Below are 19233 nucleotides of genomic sequence, written 5' to 3'. Positions count from 1 at the left end.
ATTTTCTGTGTCTTTAAAATTGTGAGATGTTGTAGGCGAAATTAAGCATCAAGGCAAGTTTGAAACAGTTGCTATTTTGTGTCCGTGGCAGAAGACTCTGGTCTTAGTTACGTTGTTTAGCTTAGCGGTAATGAAATCTGTTAAATGAAGCGATAATGTTTTTGCTTGGAGTTTTTTTCAGCTTGTTTTACTCCACAACGAGTATGAACTGCGGCTAATGTTAGCCTAACCAGCTTTTATTTCAGCAGGGCAGAGCGCGTTTGTTGTTGTTTCCTTGCACTTTACAGTGTTTCTATTGATCGTAAGAGAGACTTGAAGTCATTTCTGATATGAATTATAACGCACGAGTCTCTGTAATCAAAACTGTTAAAAAAAAAACAACACACACAAAAAAACACACGCAATCATTGAGCTTAGAAAGGGAAACCTGCAAAAGTGCCACTTTTGTAAAAAAATAAAGTGCTAACTATCTCTGTCGTACTGGGTGTTTGCAGCATTTCTCAAAATGCTTTTTAACGATTCCCTGTTCTGCTGGAAACCATGGAGCTCATTTTAATTCGCCATGCGATTAATTGATTTATTGCTTATTGTGACAGGCATACTGTTGCCTCCACTTAATGCACTTTTTGACCATAGAGGTTTGACAAATTTACAAACCAGAACGATCACATATTAATCTTTAAACTCTAAAACTTTAAAAAAGCAACACAGTTGATAATGCAGCAACCGTATGCTATTATACACGGTTCTGGGAACAAAAATACGTAAATAATGTGTTGCCTTTAAATTCCAGGACATACTGAGTCATTTTCTAACACCCTTGTCCCTACCGGGGTCGAGAGGCGGTGTTCACCCTGGACAGGTCGCCGGTCTGTGGCAGATACTGAGTAATCAGGTCCTTAAAAGGTATTAAAGTTGTGTATGCTTGCTTAGACGAGTTAGACTCGAGGCTTCACACTGTTTCAATATTCATTTTAAAGAAATACGCTAAAATGGAAAATAAAGGGTCCATAGACTTAACTTTACTTTTTATTGCTTTTGGAGAATGGCTTCTTCTCCTCTGTTTGACTTTCCTCCCTTCACTGCTACAGGAGTTGTTTCACTGTGGATTATGACTTTCTCTAAAGCTTCAGGCAGCAAGGTCTTTTGTTCTGGGTTTGATAAATACATCTTTAACCAAAACACTCCTCTCTACGACACAGAACACATCTCCTTCCTGGACAGTAAAGTTTCAGACAGACTGACTTTTTTTCTTGGCAGAGGAAGATTTATCATTAGTTCAGTATTTTATGCAATATTATTAGGCCTGTCACGATAGCAAATTTTGCTGAGCGATTAATTGTCTCAAAAAACTATTGCGATAAACGATAATATTGTCTGAAGACCTTTTTACACTGATTTAATGGAAATGACGTAATAATGCATGTGATTTCCTGCCAAAGATAGATACACTTTATTTTCAAAAGAACACTAAACACTGGAACTGATAAACAAAATAACCAAAAACAAAATGGATTCTCAGTCTCCATTAACAAAAAATGTACTTGATAAAAACTAAACAACATAAAGCCAAAGTGTAAATAAATACTGCATTCAATCAAAAGAGTGCAGATTATGACGTCTGTATACTATGTTGCCCTTCAGTAATAATTCGATTTAAATAGAGAAGATGGGCACATCGACTACCTGATGCAATAATTCACACTACATGATTTTTTGCTCCTATTTTTCCCCATACAACAATCTTAAAACGTTGGTCTTTCTAAGATTGTGTGGTGTGTTACGGTAGATCCTCGTTGCCGCTCCGATCTAAATCAGGGTTTTTCCCCGACTGGGATCTTTAACGCAGCCTGTTGAATGTGACAGGGAGCCAATCAGAAAGCGCGGATTCTCCTCCGTGTTTTCTGAGGGGAAATTACTTCGGGAATCCCAAACAGCTGACACGCGCAACCCGAAGTCCAGCGAACATTGGAGATGATATGTGGAAACAACATTAATGTTTATTCAACATGCAAAGAATATAGAAATGACAAAGGGAGGAGTTGGAGCGAAATTGCTACCGCAGTTGATAAACCCGGTAACTTTTCAGCTGTTCTTCGTTAACGTGACGTAAATAGGTTATAATGATTTTCATTCAGTCAGGAGTTTACGCTGACACTAGCCACATGCACTGCAGGTAGATTGTAGTAAAGCATTGATTAATGCCTGGTTTTTAAATTAGTTCACTGGACTTGTAGCCATTATTTTGTGCCCATTGTTGGACACCACACGGCAGGAACGAACCCGATCGAACAGTTATACCTAGGATTTCTGTCGGCTAATTTGTGGTCTGTCAGGTTTTGAAAATGGGCCGACAGCTCTGTGCTGGACTTTACACTAAGTAAATGAGGAAGGGAGGGTCAGTGGAGAGCACCGGAGTTGAGCCTTTTTTCATTCGGTGTCATCAACAGAAAGAGAAAAAGGGCGGAAGAGACGATAGTGCCGATAATTGAAATGACGTCGATAGTTTTAATTTATCGTACGATTAATCGATTTATCGTTTATCGCGACAGGCCTAAATATTATCATCATGTACGACTGTTTATGTAATATTTGCACAGCGGTTTGACTCAAGATTTTCCTTCAGTTACTCAAGTCATTCTGACTTCATGTCTTTTAGCGTCTCAGGCTCTTTAACAAACTCGGTGTGGAATGGAGTTTCCAGAAGATTTCAACCAGCTTGAGCTGCTCGACACCCACGGACACCTGATCCCCAGAGGGCCCACGAGTTCCTGGACCGCGAGCAAGGACGAAGAGGAAGAGGTGGACGAGGAGACGCACAGCGAGGAGTGGTATCAGGAAAAGGAGGACGCACTCAAAGAAAACCCAAAGGAGCTCGTTCTCTGGGCAGCAGAGAATAACCGTGTAAGTGCCATCAAGCAAGGGTTACACTTGACAAGGGCTTGAAATAATTGCTTTAAGGTCAGTCCATGCAGGTCATTATTTTTGTTTGTATAGTGTTGCATTTCTGGTCTTGTTATCCACATCATCATGAACTCTCCTGAACAGCTCTGTGGATGACTCTTAACAGGCTTCTCTGTTTATTTTATATATATATAAAAAAAAAAGAATGGTGAAAAAAAAAAGGACACTCCACAGTCTGTGTTGAGGCAAAATAATAAATACCCACACATGCATATCCCCCCATTAATTTCCACCAAATATGTTTTATTTGGTATTTTCTGTCATAAACCAGCCAGAAAGGAAAACACATAATACTTAATTATTTTTCCAAATATTTTTTGCCTACTTCAGCTGAAGGTTTTCTGGAGAGTGTTGCTACCATCTTCACACATCTAAAGACTGAGATGTTTTTTTTCCAAAATGGAAGAACAAATGGGAATGCTCTTCCATATTCTGATGTGAGATTGAACAGAGCTCTGTTTGATGCTTAAAGCTCGAGATATTGTTGTTCTCTAACCAGATCCTGCTTTAGATTGCTCCAGAAGATTCTTCTTGACTTACCTGTTGTGGTCCTTGCTCTTCATGACCTTACTCATTTAACCTTCAAAAACAGCTGTATTAAATTATCAGCCGACCTCTGAGAGCAATGAGTTGCATTTGATTTTTAGATGTGTTTGAGTAGAAAGGTCTGACTATGCCTCACAGGACTGGACCATATAGGAAAGAACTGCTTGGACTGGATCAAATATTATCTAATTATTCAGGCTCTCTGGTTGTAAAATATTTCTGTACACTTGTTATTTAGTTTAGCACATTATCTGATAGCACACAATCTGATAAAATACAGATTGTGGTTTCAACAAAAAAAATATCTTCAGGGTGTTTGAGTATTTAGCGAACTCTTGGGACTTTATTTAAAAAATATGAAACTTGGTGTGTTAAGGTGGCTCAGCCTGCAGTTATGTGCTTTTATAAACTCATTGCCATCTTCCTAGATTCGGACACATAAAACGAGGTGAGGAAGTTAATTCAGAGAGACGGCAGAGAGGTCAGATGAATGCGGCACGGAGACGAAGTGAGAATGATCATTTGTTCCTCCGAGGTTGTTTCTGGGAAACTTCTTTAGTTTGTTCAAGTTGTTGCTGCTTTTCTTTTGAGCAAACTGTTGTCAGTTAGTGAGTTTTCTGTAATGAGATGTTTTCCTCAAGTCTGCAGCTCGAGTTTGAAAATCAATTTGGTGACTGAAATATGTGAGAAAAATACCCTCAATTTGTTTTACCGAGAAAACTGTTATCTAATGCACCCGCAAACAAGTTTCACTCAAACTTTTAAATCTGCCGAAATATTATTTGCAAAAAAAACATAGAATGCAGTTCTCTAAGCTTGCTGCTTTATCCGTTTGATATTTAATTTTGTTGAATATTTTGTACATTTTAAGTTAATTAGTGATTACTGCTATCTTTCTTTAAAACAAAACTGTTAAAATGTTTTGCATGTGCACCCTCATGCTCCCTAATTAGGACCAGTTGTATCATGATGTAATAAAATAATTTTAACAAGATGTAAACTATTTAAATTTAATCTCTGATTTACAAAAAGTCTTAGAGGTTCCCATGGTGACATTGTTTAATGAAGGAAAACAAAGTGGAGATGGGGAAAAAGGGCAAAATTGCTGCTTCTTATTGAAGGAAGGGAAAGTAGCAGAGGATTTGTACTGGAATGGCGGTCTAACCGCCACCTGCAGGAAAGGCGGAAACGGTGACTCCCTCTTCCTCGTCCCAAAAATCTAAACTAAATATCGTAGAAGGTCTCCCCCTTCAGACTGACTGATAATTCAGCTCTCATGCTTTCACTCTGGTTCTTTTTTGCAACCATCTGTTTGTACAGATATTTTGGTCAGTTTCATTTTGTCTACACCGTGAAAAAGGGACTTGTTAAGATTCAAACAACTTTTTGAGATGACGCAAGCCTTCACTTTACTTCAGTCATTGCCAAACCCTAGAAATCCGTTCGTTCTAGAAACTTGCGATCTGAAAATTGTTCTAAAAGCTTTTCTTTGACAGAAGGTATCACATTTTGAGGTAAAGTAACTATCTCACTCAAGGGAAAAAAATAAAAACAAAATGTGGCTTTTAAAAACCAGATTTGACCAAATTTTCAGCTTCATCTCTAAATCCATCAAAGTGCTGAGATGCATCTGATTTAGTCTTGCTGCTACATTGGCTTTAACATTTCATACAGTTTAAATGCTGCTGCAATTTTCTCAGTGGTATCATCGTGGTGAGACGAACAATTTTCTGTTTTCCTCGGCTCTCTCTCTCTTGCTCTCTTTAATAGCGGCATTCAGAGCGCTTCTCTTTTCCCTGCTTCTTCATCACGAACAACTCGTTCCTCCTTTCCTCCTTTCCTTCCTGCTTTTAGAGTAATCAGACAAGTACAGCGACTGTCACAAGGCAGATATTTTTATGGGACTTTCTAGTCTTCCATCAGTCTAACCACTCTGTTTGGAGGTGCTGAAAACTGTAACAAAAAAAAAATGGAAAAGATTCTGCACTACATCCAGTTGAGACAGTAATCACAGCCATGCAGAGTCAGTCTCCGGGACGTGCACAGACTTAAGATTCACAAATTGCACAAGTTGGACTGACGGTGCCAAATTGTGTATTGTGAACGCTACAATGCATTCAAGGCATTTTAGCGGTGAATGCCGATTCACCGCTACAAAAAAATAAGAAGAGGGAAGTAATGGTTTGGCCTGTCACGATAACAAATTTTGCTGAGCGATTAATTGTCTCAAAAATCATTGCGATAAACGGTAATATTGTTTGAAGACCTTTTTACACTGATTTAATGGAAATGATGTAATAATGTATGTAATGTCTTGCTTTAGATAGATGCACTTTATTTTCAAAAGAACACTTAACACTGGAACTGATAAACAAAACAACCAAAAATAAAATGGATTCTCAGTCTCCATTAACAAAACATGTACTGGAAAAAAAAACCAAACAACATAAAGCCAAAGTGGAAATAAATACTGCATTCAGTCAAAAGACTGCAGATTATGAAGTCTGTATACTATGTTGCCCTATAGTAATAATTAGATTTAAATAGAGAAGATGGGCACATCCGACTACCTGATGCAATAATTCGTTGGACACCACACGGCAGGAACGAACCCCATCGAACCGTTATACCTAGGATTTCTGTCGGCTAATGTGTGGTCTGTCAGGTTTTGAAAATGGGCCGACAGCTCTGAGATCGTGTAGTGTGCGCTGGGCTTTACACTAAGGAAATGAGGAAGGGAGGATCAGTGGAGAGCACCGGAGTTGAGCCTTTTTTCATTCAGTGTCATCAACAGAAAGAGAAAAAGGCAGAAGAAACGATAAAGCCGATAAATTAAAATAAGGTTGATAGTTTTAATTTATCATGCGATTAATTGATTTATTGTTTATCGCAATAAACAGTAATGGCCTAGTCATGGTTATTAATTTAAATCCTGTCTTTTTATCTTGATAATATTAAGTTCTGCCTGATGAATGTAGGCAGAGAAATGTTGTTTAATAAGGAAAATTTTTTTCAGTTTTCTAAGTTAAACCTTCATCCTGTAAAATTTGATGTGATGTTCAGAGTTTGTAAACTTTGATCCACATTTCCCCCCTTGGAGTGTTGCACATTTTGACAATTTTTTTTCATGATCATAGTAATAATAATAGTAATAGTGGAAAGCAATGGGTTTAAAGTGGCATACATACTTTGTTTTGCTATCACACGGTGTTTATTATCAGATCATTACCATCGAATTAAGTCTGTCATTGGCTTTCCATAAATTGTATTTTAAGCAAAAATAATTATGAAATTGAGCCATTGATCAGCGGAAGATTGTACCTAATTAAAAGAAATGTAATGTAATATGGATTGATAATGTAATATTTATTGGTTGTTTTACAATTGATGACTGATGTGTTATGATGAAAAGCACTTTGAAATATGCTATGCAGAAAATTTGACTTGATAAATGCACACAATGACCTGTCCAGCCCACTAAAAATGGGTCTGTACCTTGTGTCTTCAAAGCACATTAAGCGTAATTTAACTGTTATGTAACTATTTCTGCTGAGCACAGCTCTTGGTGGCCACAGTGCATGGATTAGGACAGTAATTATTATCCTTGAATATTTAAAAATGGCCATGTATTAATATGAATGACCCATTTTCTTTCGGGTCAGTTTTGTTAGCGGAATCTCTCTTTTTGTGTGAGTAGTGGACAGTCTGCTCTGCAATATAATTATGTTGGTCTGTGCTTTGACTATTTTTTTTCCACACTGTGACTTGGTACAGTAGAGGCTTAGTATCCAGTGGTGTCTAGATGGAAAGCTATTACAGATTCTATCACACTGTGTTACTAGAACAAAAATGCTTGCAACACAGTTTGATATTTGTTAGCAATTTTTAACAAGGCAGAGAAGGCGGAAAGACCTTCAACCCTAAACCCCATTTTAACTGAGCAAACATTAATCTATAATGATTTCTACTGGGATTCTCTGTCAAAGTTTATTATAGTGTGTAAAATATCGCATGTTTTGCTGCTATTGGAAGAGTGGTTAGTCTAACCCAGCGTTTACATGTGCAATAAAGCTGCAATATGTAACTTTTATTTAAAAAAATAAGTTTTTTGATATTCGTTAAAACTGCCACCATGTTATGACAATATAATACGAGACGGGTAATCTGTGTACAAATTTAGTTTTTCTGCTGTTTTCCTACGAACCTGCTGACATGCACAAAGGCATTGTTCAGTCAAACAACCAATCAGAGCCAGGAGGAAGCTTAGTGCTGTCAATCACCTCATGTACGTGCTGCTCACATCACTTGTCCCCCTTCCACTCTCCTACACTATAGCTGGATCACCACAACAGAGCCTGCCATGAATGCTCAGGCTAGTTAGCACGATGAATAAGCTGTTTTCCTGGAACAATAAGTTGTTTCTTTACCATTAGCACATTTAGCGGCGCGTACGCAAGCTTGATTGACAACACTAAGGCTTCCCTCCTGGCTCCGATTGGTTGTTTTTGACCAGGGGCATTTCTGCAGATGGCAATTTTCCAATATGCTGCAAATATCCGGCACATTTCATGACAGACACAACAATTATTCTGTAACACATGAAGTGTTGCTTTCTCTCACAGCCTTAAGGCTTTCCGATTCTTTGTCCAAAATGTCAAAATCGGGTCTCATTGACGTAGTCACGCGACAAAAATTGCATCGTTTTGTTCACAGGAAGGCGTTCTCTTCTAAACAGGTCGGAGTCTTTTAACAAAGTTCTGGGCTCTCTCTTCGTCATCACTTTGTTTCCTATAAAAACATGACAGTGAAAATAAAATGGTAGGTGGAAAGGGGGAAGGAGAAAGACATGCGGTAAACGTTGCCGGGTCCGGGAGTCGAACCCACGACAGCCGCGTCGAGGACTTGAGGCCTCCAAATGTGGGTCACGCTAACCCCTACGCCACCACGGCACGCCCCATGGTTTTGCTATTCCAGCCTGGTCGCACTGTGGCTTTCTCTAAGAAGATGAATGTTTTATTTATTTATTGTGTTTTGACCCAGCCGAAATTGACAGATTTTATTCTCTTTATGTCACATTCCTTGAAAAAAGCTCCATCTCCTGTTATTCCTCCAAGGATATTTATGTATTATTCCTTTTTCATCATATATTGAAAGGGAAAAATATGCTAATAGAGTCCAACTTGCCATCAGAACACAAAGACTTACTCTTTTCAAAGCCTGTTATTTGGGTAAGCTTGGCTGATGACTCACACCGCGAGCAATTTTCAAGAAGAGAATTTTTAATTACATAAGGTCAAAAATAAGTAGAGTGAATTTACTCTGTTTGTAGATGGTATTCATGTTTTCAGGGAATTCTGAACTGCATGGCATTTTTTTTCAATTAATGGAGATGAAAAGGATCTTACTTGCAACATTGAAACACTTCTCTTTGAGTGTGGATGGTTGCTGTGAAGTGATGCAGCAGCAGCATGGTTTACTGCCTGTGGTGGAGGGTCATTAGTTGGATGTTACGGCTGCAGCCTTGGTGACGGAGTTCTCCTCCTGCCTGAATCCCTCAGGTTCAATCCAGAAGAAGCCACTAGGCTTCTTAAAGGGAAAAGTGACTTTATTTGATCCACTATAATTAAATTAATGAGTTCATTATCACTTAAAGATTTGAAGGTTTTATTCACTACAGCAATGGAGAGTTTTTTTGATATGAATGTTATTGAATAAGACTTTCATTCTTCCGTCCATCATCTATACTCGCTTGTGTATTGAGCGTTGCGGTGGGGGGGGCTGTTACCCATCTCCAGCTGTCGTTGGGTAACAAGCAGGATACACCCCGGACAGGTCACCTGTCCATCAGAGGCACACAGAAACACAACTCACACACACTCATGCCGAACCTTAGAGACCAATTACCTTAATGGTCATGCTTTGGACTGTGACAGGAGAAAAAAAAAAGAAAGTAAAAAGAAGTCTCATAATGTTTAATCAGATTCATCATGATGAATCAGTTATTGAAAAAAATCAATTAATTTAGTAATCACTCGAGTATGCTGACTCTCAAAAACCTGTGTATGAATTTGTTCTACTCAAAACTTGAGTCACACAGCTTTAGCTTCACCTGATTCAAATTCTGTAAAAAAAAAAAAAGGTCAATTAAGCATCTTTTGCTTATTTGAATAGTCATCAGATTAGCCCTTTGATGTTAAGTCCTGCAGAAGGCACGGATCTACTCACATTTTGACGGTAGAGGTACAGCTCTGGGGAAAAAAGGAAGCGACCTCTGCACTGAACCCTATTGAAAACCTGATGGTAAAACATTAGTATTGTTTCTAAATGAATATGAACTTGTTTTCTTTGTGTTATTTGAGGTCTGAAAGCACTGCATCTTTTTTGTGATTTTGACCATTTCTTATTTTCTGCAAATAAATACCAAATTTTTGCTCATAATTTCAGAGACATGTTGTCAGTAGTTCATAGAATAAAATCTTTTTTTTTTTTTTTTTTTCCAGAGCTGTAAGTTATTTAGCTAAAGATGCTTCACCAAAAGGAATACTGTGGTTTTGCATTTTAGGCAATAACATGTTTCTGTATTTTAAAAATGTAATCTATCTTTTAATGTGTCTCTAAATGAAAAAATCGACAGGCTGTGACAATTAATGGTTTTCCCATTAATCATCAGAATATTGTTAAAATCGTTTTGTCGCAGCCCTTATAAAGATCTTTCTCTGTCCTGCATTGTCTCCAGCTCACCACCGTCCTCCGTTTGTTAGCTGCTGATCCTCTGCTGGTGCACTGCTGCGACGAGGACGGCTACACCCCGCTGCACCGTGCGGCGTACAGCGGCCATATTGAAGTCGTGAAGACTCTTCTGGCTGCCGGCTCCGTGGTAAATCACCGTACGGTCGACGGCTGGACGCCCCTGCACAGTGCCTGCCGATGGAGCCACGTCGCCGTGGCAAGTTGTCTCCTGCAACACGGCGCCCAGCTTAACGCCCAGACCAACGGTGGCCTCACACCGCTGCACCTGGCCGCCTCCCACTCCAACTCCTCCAAACCGAACACGGCACACATTTTAGAGTTCCTCCTCTCCAAAAGGAATCTCAAACCGGCGCTCCGCAGCAGCAGCGGGGAAACGGCCGGCGACGTAGCCCGACGTAGCGGCCCGTATTACTTTTTGTTTGAGATGGTAGAGGACTGCGTTAACGCGGTCCCGTCTGTTACAGCATCTTAATCTGACTTGTTTTTATGGATTACTCTAACTAGCTTTTATGTTTCTTTGAGATAAAGAATCTCCGCAGCATGATGCGTTACCTGGGAATGGTATGTTTAGGGTTGAGGTTCAGTGTTTTCTGCCTCAGCTGATACTCTTCATGCGGCACAAAAGTGAAATTTTGCCAAATTTTCAACACTTTTACTGAATGTCTACAGGACTAAACTTTAGACTTCTTTGTTCTTTCTTTTACCAATGGAGTTTTCTTTTTCCACTCTTTCTATAAAGAGCGGTTGGTGGAGAGCACGGCAGAGCTGTACCTTTGCCATCTATAGTAAGCACTACTTTTGTTAGTGTCAAGTAAAATCTGAAAAAGTTTAGTTTGGAATACAAACTGTGAAAAGACCAAAGGGCATGAACCCTTTTGTAAGGCACTGAAAGATATCTGATTCAGTTAAAGTTGGGTCAGTCTGTGAATGAACTACTTGCTTTCTTGCAGCTGTATGATGGGTTAATTATGGTTAAATGAAGATACAAATAAAGACTTGAAATTGAACCTTGTATTTCTTTCCATTTTTTGTATTTTTTTTATTTGTGGGTAAGACAGAGATCACTGTGCAGTACAGACACCATCCTATGAGAAATGTGAATCGTTTACTTTCAACATCTTCTTCCTCCTCCATTGGTACTGGGTTGCATGTTGGATGGTAGCTCTGGTACCCAGCAGAAAAAAAGTCCTGGGTTTCAATCTTCCACCTTTGAGCTTCAGCTTCTTCCCACAGCCAAAAACTTGAATGTTAATTAGTCTCTCTACATTACTCTGAGGTGTGTGTGTGTGTGTGGTTGTTAGTCCTCTGTGTCTCTGTGGTGGACCGGTGACCTGTCCAGGGTGTGTTACTCAATAACAGCTGGAGACAGCCACCAGCTCCTCCACAGACCTGCATGGACAAGTGAGTGTAAACGATGGATGGAGGCATTGTCACCCCGAAAGGTTGCCAAGCAACATGATATTCCTGCATCTCAGTGTGGACTCATTTTGTGATTTGTCTTAAGATTTGAGAACTAAGCCAAATGCAGTATATATCTTTGCTTTTGTGAAATCTACAGACACATTTTCCCTCTTTAAGTTCAAATTAGCCACAATACAACTTATTTATTTTTTCTTTTCAAATGTTTAGCTTTTTGGCATTATTAGCCAGTTTAGTTACAAGTTGTAGGTCATTTCTATTTTAATTTGTTGCTGATCAATTGTGAAGCTGAGTTGTGAGTGCAGTAAAACACCAAGTGGTCTGCTGAGTGCATATTTATTCAGAGCTCCGAGTTCTTATTCAGCACCTCAAGTGAACTGTCAATACTTTCTCTAAAGATGATCTCTGATTCAAAATGCAGCAGCTAAACTCTTAACTGGAAGCTGGAAGTGAGAGTGACGTACAATGGCGGTATTGGCTGCCATTTTCTTATCGGATTGAGTTTAAAATTCTTCTGTTGGTTTTCAAAGCTGCAGCAAAAAAAAAAGTGTTTAGAATGTTTCTACTTACAGGTGATTATTTTGCCTATTTATGTAATTTTTATTTAGTTATACATGGTGTTACCATGACAACCAGTTATTTCCTACAATTAAGGTTAGTTGGATTAGATTACAGATATAATTTACTCAACTGATTAATTATGTTTACAAGTTGTTTAAATCGATTACTTTGTGTCATTTTACAGCTTTTTTTTTTTCCTTTTTTGAACTTAAATGCTTCTGAGATGAAAAGCTGGTTGTGGTCACCTTACACACATGAAACCTGGCTGCACTGATCGGACAAGCAGGCCAGACTGCGTCTCTCTTTCTCAAACTAGCGGCATACAAATGTAAACTTTCAGTACATTTCTGTTGCTGATTTATGTTTTCACACACACATAAATCCTCCCACAGCAGAGACTTTGGGCCTTGCTGAGGTTGTTCTCTGATGCCCTTCAGGCTTCAAGAATCCATCCGTAGAGAAAAAGTCCATTTATCCCGAAAAAATTTAACATTTTTAGCTTTTGTTTCTAGTCTTTCTTTCGACTCTCACTGAATTTTATCGAACCCTCTTTACTGTTCATCTTCATCGTGCCACTTGTGCTCTCTGCAGCTTCGCTTTGTGATCTGCTCTACCATCTGCTCCACTCAGTCTGCTGCACTTTTACAAAAACTCTGTGGTTACCATGACAACTATGACGTTAAAATCGGGTTTAATAACAATTCAGTTAAAAACATGAAAATACTTCGACATTGAATCTAAGCTAGAGGAAGGCCTCAGATTTGTCACTTCAAAAACCTTCCCCACCCCACCTGCTAATTCATGCTACACTTACTTCAGATTGTAATGTGTACATGATGAGGAATTTAATTATTTACTTTGGGGGGAACTAGTCGAGTGGTTTAACATTTAATCAGTGAGGCAGCTGGTGACATTTTGTTACTTTGCAGTCATTTATAAACTTAATTTCACAGTAAATGTGAAAGGTAACTCAAGATCAGTGTTGTAACAATTTTAGTGTTTAGAATTTGAGACAATTTTGTTTCCTGAGCCATCATAACAATATCCATGACAAATGTCAATCCTCTTACATACTGGATACGTTTTTAGCAGAAAACAACCAAAGAGACTGAGAGAAAAACAAGGAACACAGGCATACAAAGAAACATACAGACATACAAAGAAACATACAGACATACAAACAAAGAAACATATGTACAAAATTGAAATGCAAAACTAAACAAGGGATGTTATTAGTGGGATGTTTTGTGATTTTAATTGGTTCCTCTGACATCCTCACAGAGGCTTTTGAGCAGAACATCTTAAAAAATCACGCCCTGTTTTGTTCACACACCCAGCATGTTATCTGTTTTATCTAACAAAACCTTTTGCAATAACTGGAGGTGACTGTAATGGCTGCTGCAGCTTCCGACTGAAACTTTGCAAACTCGTCCAAAGATTTTGTAACGATTACAGATACGGTATCATATAGTACCGTATCATTTTGTAGGCGTTTCCTGCCTTCTGGAGATCAGCACACGTTTTGAGCACAGAAACTGCTCTGAATAAGTCAAGAAAACTGTCTGCAGACTAATCACAATAATCAAACATTTCAGCATCATTTGCAACAGATTATTCTTTGAGTAAACAGCAGAAAGTTTCAGCATTTATATCCATTCATGCGTCTCTGGTTACTGAATAAATCTGATGGAAAGGAGTTATGAGAGTGTGTTATTTATTGACCATTTAGTACTTAAGCTGCAGCTTTTGTTCTGCTACTTCAGCCTCAAATATAAACTTCAATTCCTGACACTCATCTGGTGATGTAAAGAACTTGCCTCAATCATCAGGAGCCTTTTCACACTTTACAGATGAAAGAATGTCTTCAATGATTTGAAAGGAGCTTAAAGATCAGTGACTTTAATGGAAATCTACTGCAAATGGGACTGAAATTAGATTTATTGGTGTTTTTGTTAGAGGAGAACAGTGACAACAACTCAAGTGTCAGCAAGCCACGAGGCAACAGATGAGAGCTGATTTTAGGTGAAGTTTCTAGGGGACATCTTGATTTTGTAAGCACGAGAATTTCTTGAAATGACTCTGGAGTCAGCAGCTCCAGAGTCATTTGTCTGACTGTGAGAAAAATGAAAAGATATAAATATCTCAGGATTGTATTCAATTTCTTGCTATTGTAGCACCGTCAGTACACTAAACGATGGTCATTAGAGCCTCACCATGCTGCTTCACAAAAGAATTGGGAAATTTCAATGCAGAGCACCTAATGGAAATTATACTTGAAAAGGATATGCTGTGATATCGCTTAGCAACGGCAAAAAATGTCCTGATGCAAAGACTGATACCTCTAACACAGAGATTTGTCATCACCCCAGAAAAAAACAACAAATCAGAGTGGTCCTTAACTCCTACAAGTGCTATTTGCACTTGTTCGTTGTGCAAATAGCATAACGAACAAGCTGTTTGCCCAAAGGTTAAATTTAATCAGCGCCCTCCCTGGTGTTATTACCGGGATCAGGCAGGAAGAAGAGATTATAATGGCAGATATGGAAGAAATGTTCTATCAAGTAACCGTCCCAGAGGAGGGCTTTTATGTTTTCTCCGGCGGACATCAGGAGAAAACAACTCAGGAGACTGTTGAGCACAACATGTCTGCTCCACTGAGAGCGATAAATGTTCTTTGAATCCTGCACACTTCACTTCGACAACACTCAGGGCAGACCAGCTGGAACAAAGTCACTCTTGGTTATAGAGGTCAAACTATGTCATCAAACCTGAGGAAGAGCGAACAAAAAGCATCAGTCACCAAACCTTAGCAGACCCAAAAGGAAGAAGTGACTTGGGTTTGAATTTAAGGCAGTAGTAGCATGAAAGCTGAAATGCAGGAGTATGTTATTGAACTGTTGCAGCACCAGGAAAAGATTAAACAGACTGGCAAGCTCACAATTTAAAATATTTAGTAAGCTGAGAAAAGAAAATCTATTTCCATGTATGAGTCTTGTTCTGGTTGTACTGTCTATGCATTCAGTTCTTCCCATTTTAAATCGTTTTCAAGTCAAGTAATTGACTTCTTAAAGTTTTACTCTTCTTTTTCTAAACCCAACGAAGGTTTTCTTGGCTGTGTGTTCTTGTTTGAAAATCACACACATTTCATCTTAAATACATTTCTCTCTCTCCTTCTTTCATTTATATGAAATCTGTCACCGCCATGTGGATTTTAAACGGCCCGTATCATAATTTCTCCAACTGCACTCGTCACTTTCAGCTTTGATCTCATCTGACCAACAGCATGTTTTCTCTGTGTTCCACTGGCGTGTCCAAATGTTCAGCAGCAAACTTTAAGCAAGCAACTTTTCCTTTTCAGCAGTGGAGTCTTGAGCAGCGGATGTTCGTAGAGGCCATTATGGTTGATGAGTCTTTTAATTGGAAAAACTGCACCTGCTATTTACAAGTCTGTCTGAAGATTTCAGCAGGAGATCCTTGAACAGCTCTGGTTATTATTTATCCTTCAAAGGGCAACTGGCCACGGCTGGTTTATAGCTTAATGATTTTCTGTCCACTTCTTGATTATGGCTTCAATGATGCCTAATGGACAAATTGAATTTAATCAAAAAAAAAAGAGAATGTTGATGTGTTCAGCACATCAACATTTTTGTATGCAATGACCAGGCCTGAGAATAAATTTAACTCTCAAATCCCACCGTGGAGGCAAAGACATTTTCACCTGAATGTGCAGCATCACTTAAGAAGTCTGACTTCCTAAAGACAGAGCCAACTACATCAAATCTAAAAATTTACTTAGCTTTAATTTGATTTAGCTGTTATAATTCTGAAATAACATGTGAGCAGCGCATTAGAGGGTAATAATTAATTAGTTTTAAAACATTTCTCTGAACATGATGAGCTACAGCACGAAGGAAGAAGTCAAAAAAGCATTCCCACAAGCAATCTGTCAGAGGCAAGACTAATGAGTTTTCACAAGCTAAAAACTAAATGCATGAAATGAATGAATTTGCTATTCGGCGACATAATTAGCTGGTGGTTAATTAAGCAATACAGAGAGAAAGTTGTTGTGCTGCATGCCAATTTACAAAATAAAGATAACCAATTTAATGTTGTCGCCTTGAAGACTCCCAGTCACAAACAAAAAGGACCTTTAACCCTTTACCAGGAAGTGACAGAAGGAGAAAATAAAATTGCTTTCTGGTCCTTGTCAGCATCATTGAAGCTGACTTCTGAAGTATCTGTAATGAATCTGTTGTTCTTTTGGGAAAGCCAATAAGCCGAACATTACAATAATCTATTCTGCAAGTCAGAAAAGCGTGTAACGAAGTCTCTGCACTCCTCCACAGGAAAAACGGCTACGCTCAGTATTCTTCAGATGATATGTTTTTTTTTGTTTGTTTGTTTTTGCAACAGGGTTTTTGAGACGTACGTTTTAGACAAATGAACTGACAGAGTTTTTTTGACCTAATCTGAAAGGTTCACCGGCAGCATCCAGCGCTGCACTGATAACAGGGAAAAGTGATTTGATAAGCAAGCAAATGGAGGTCCATTTCTGTTTGCTTATGCTTTTATGTGTCAAAAATCCCGAGCTGCTTTGAAGTGAACAAAATCATATTTCACCTTGTGGATATGATCACCTTTTCACCCGAAGCAGAAAAAGGCCAACACAAAATGGTCATTTAATCAGGCAACACGGAGGCAGACACAGACAGAAGTAATCTTCCCAAACTTTTATCTCCTCTGTATCTGTCTGAGCTGAACCTCAAACGCAGCTCTGTTTTCAACATTCAGGATGAAATATGTATTCTGCATCAGTTATTTCTCGTAGAACTGTATTGTGGCCACTCATTGCATTCAATCTGCATTCGGTTCTCTGGCACACAGCTTACTTTGCTGAAAACCTGTTCTGAATGCCAACAGATTAACCTCTCTGATAATAAAGAGCCTCTGGGACTTCAGTCTTTCAGCTCTGCCGCTGTTCGTAATTAATAAGTAATCCTGTATTTTGTGTTGGAGTTATAAGCTACAGTGCCTATAAAAAATGTCATAACCTTGGATGTTTTGCTGTCTCTTTTTGCTGTTAAAAATTTTGCTGTTAATCATCATCATGATTAACAAAATTTCTTTTTTTTATATAAAGAAATGTACCAAAAACTGATTTAGACAAAATAGAAATAATTAAATAAAAATGTGTAACATAAAACAAGTGATTGGTTAAATATTGATCTGTTTTGGCACCTTTAGCTCCTTAAGTAAGTTTCTCATTGCCATGGTGCCATGAGGCTTTAACTAGAGAAGAACCAGGAAACAGTCGGTGTCTGCAGAGTCTCTGCCATCTCAGCAGAGTTGAGTAGTAACTAGTTACATTTACTCAATTACATTTACTTGAGTGACTCCTTTGTACTTATAGGAGTGTTTTTACTTTTACTTAAGTCATTTTACTGTGGAGTCTCAGTAATATTTCTGGATTCTCCACCCACTGAATGAAAAACAAACATGTTTTAACCAAAAAATTCACCAGACAAAGACACACACCTGCAGTTTTTTGATAAAGTTTCATAAGTTTTTTTATTGAAAGAAACTGATTTGGGAAAAAAAATGATTTTGCCTGATTTTGTAATTTTTTTATTACCTGTATATAATATTGTCATTTTCATACTTAAAATACCAAAATTTCAACTTACCTTTATTTTTTGGTCCAATCACTTATTTTATGTTAGTTTTGTAATGTGTTTTATTTATGAGTCATTATTTTTTGTCAAAAATCAATTTACATTAACGGGTTTTTAAGTAGTTTTATTTATTTATTTGTCTAAAAATTGAACTTTTGTTAAAACACAAGGGGATGAAAACCTTTTCCAGGTACTGTATCACACTCATCTCATCTTTGCTTGTCGTGCTCGGTTTGTCCTTGACATTTTTTTTTTGTTGTTGTTCAAAGGACTATATTAAGTGAATCTCATCCCTCAGTGTCTATATTCTTACTTTTAGCACAAAGAACCTTGTTTCAAATGATAAGAAATAACATTTAGCTTTTCTGCTTTGCAACTAAGAAAGTAATCAACTCTAAAGCACCTAAATGAAAAAAGGTTTTTAAAAAAAAGAAGAAAAAAAAGGTCTTTAGATGATGTAGCATTAAGATGAAAGTTTTGTGAATAACTTTGGCCTGACCTGTCACACACTTGGATTTGTTTTAATTTTATATATTTTATCTTGTGTAATATTTGTATTTGTGGTTGTTTTTTAATGAAATACAGCTGCAGTTGCCTTAGCCAGTAATCACTTGTATAAGTGTTAGATTTATGTCGAAATGTTTCAGCCTGTGGTCACTAAATGACAAAACAGATGAGATGAGAGAAACGTATCAGAAGCATTTTTATGCACAGTATGTGCTCTGACAAAATTATTTAACAATAAGGTCATAAGCCTGATGCTGAGCGAAATGCCAAACCAGGCTTTCTGGAGGGTTTTCTACATGCAAAGAGAACTAAGTTTTCTGTTTCACTCCAGTGATCCCAGAGCAGACATTAGCGACGCAGGTCAGGTCGTTCTGGCTCTGAACATGAGACCAGCGGATTAGAGAAACAGGAAGGTGATGCTTTTCAAAGCCTGATAAAAATGACAGAAGGTGATGAGATTTACCAAGGAGACATTGGACTTAGAGAGCACATGACTTATCATTTGTTGTCACTGTATTCAGTTTATTCTGGATACAAAAATACATTTTCGGGCTTTTATTTTCACAACACGTATCCAGAGACACATCTAGCAGGACAAGTGCTGAGCATAACAATATAGCAACATAGATTCAATTTAAATCAATAATCTGATTATCATACCAGCTGCCAAAAAAGAAAACATAGTCCAAATGATGAGTGCTTCAGCTCCTAGAGGTCTAATACCCCGATATATTATACTTCTTGTTTTTTTCAGTGACACACAAATTTAATTTACATCTAATTGGGTAAGAAATGTGTCTCTGGCTACACGAAG

At 38.1% G+C, this 19233-nt stretch overlaps 1 protein-coding gene across 2 annotated transcripts; it reads left to right on the top strand.

The window, feature by feature from the left end:
* On the top strand, nucleotides 1–11267 carry ankrd49 (ankyrin repeat domain 49). Of its 2 annotated transcripts, none has more exons than XM_005807784.2 (3): nucleotides 1–53; nucleotides 2660–2904; nucleotides 10247–11267. In XM_005807784.2, the coding sequence occupies exons 2-3, from the start codon at nucleotides 2692–2694 to the stop codon at nucleotides 10730–10732; spliced, it is 699 nt and encodes a 232-aa protein (XP_005807841.1). In that variant the 5' UTR covers nucleotides 1–53; nucleotides 2660–2691; the 3' UTR covers nucleotides 10733–11267. The 2 variants fall into 2 exon arrangements, with proteins under 2 accessions (XP_005807841.1, XP_023188881.1); XM_023333113.1 differs by lacking the exon at nucleotides 1–53 and adding an exon at nucleotides 60–906.
* The last annotated feature ends 7966 nt before the right edge of the window (nucleotides 11268–19233 follow it).

Source organism: Xiphophorus maculatus, chromosome 5 (genome assembly GCF_002775205.1).
Source record: "Xiphophorus maculatus strain JP 163 A chromosome 5, X_maculatus-5.0-male, whole genome shotgun sequence".
Lineage (NCBI taxonomy): Eukaryota > Metazoa > Chordata > Actinopteri > Cyprinodontiformes > Poeciliidae > Xiphophorus > Xiphophorus maculatus.
This window is presented reverse-complemented; position numbering and strand designations above follow the sequence as displayed.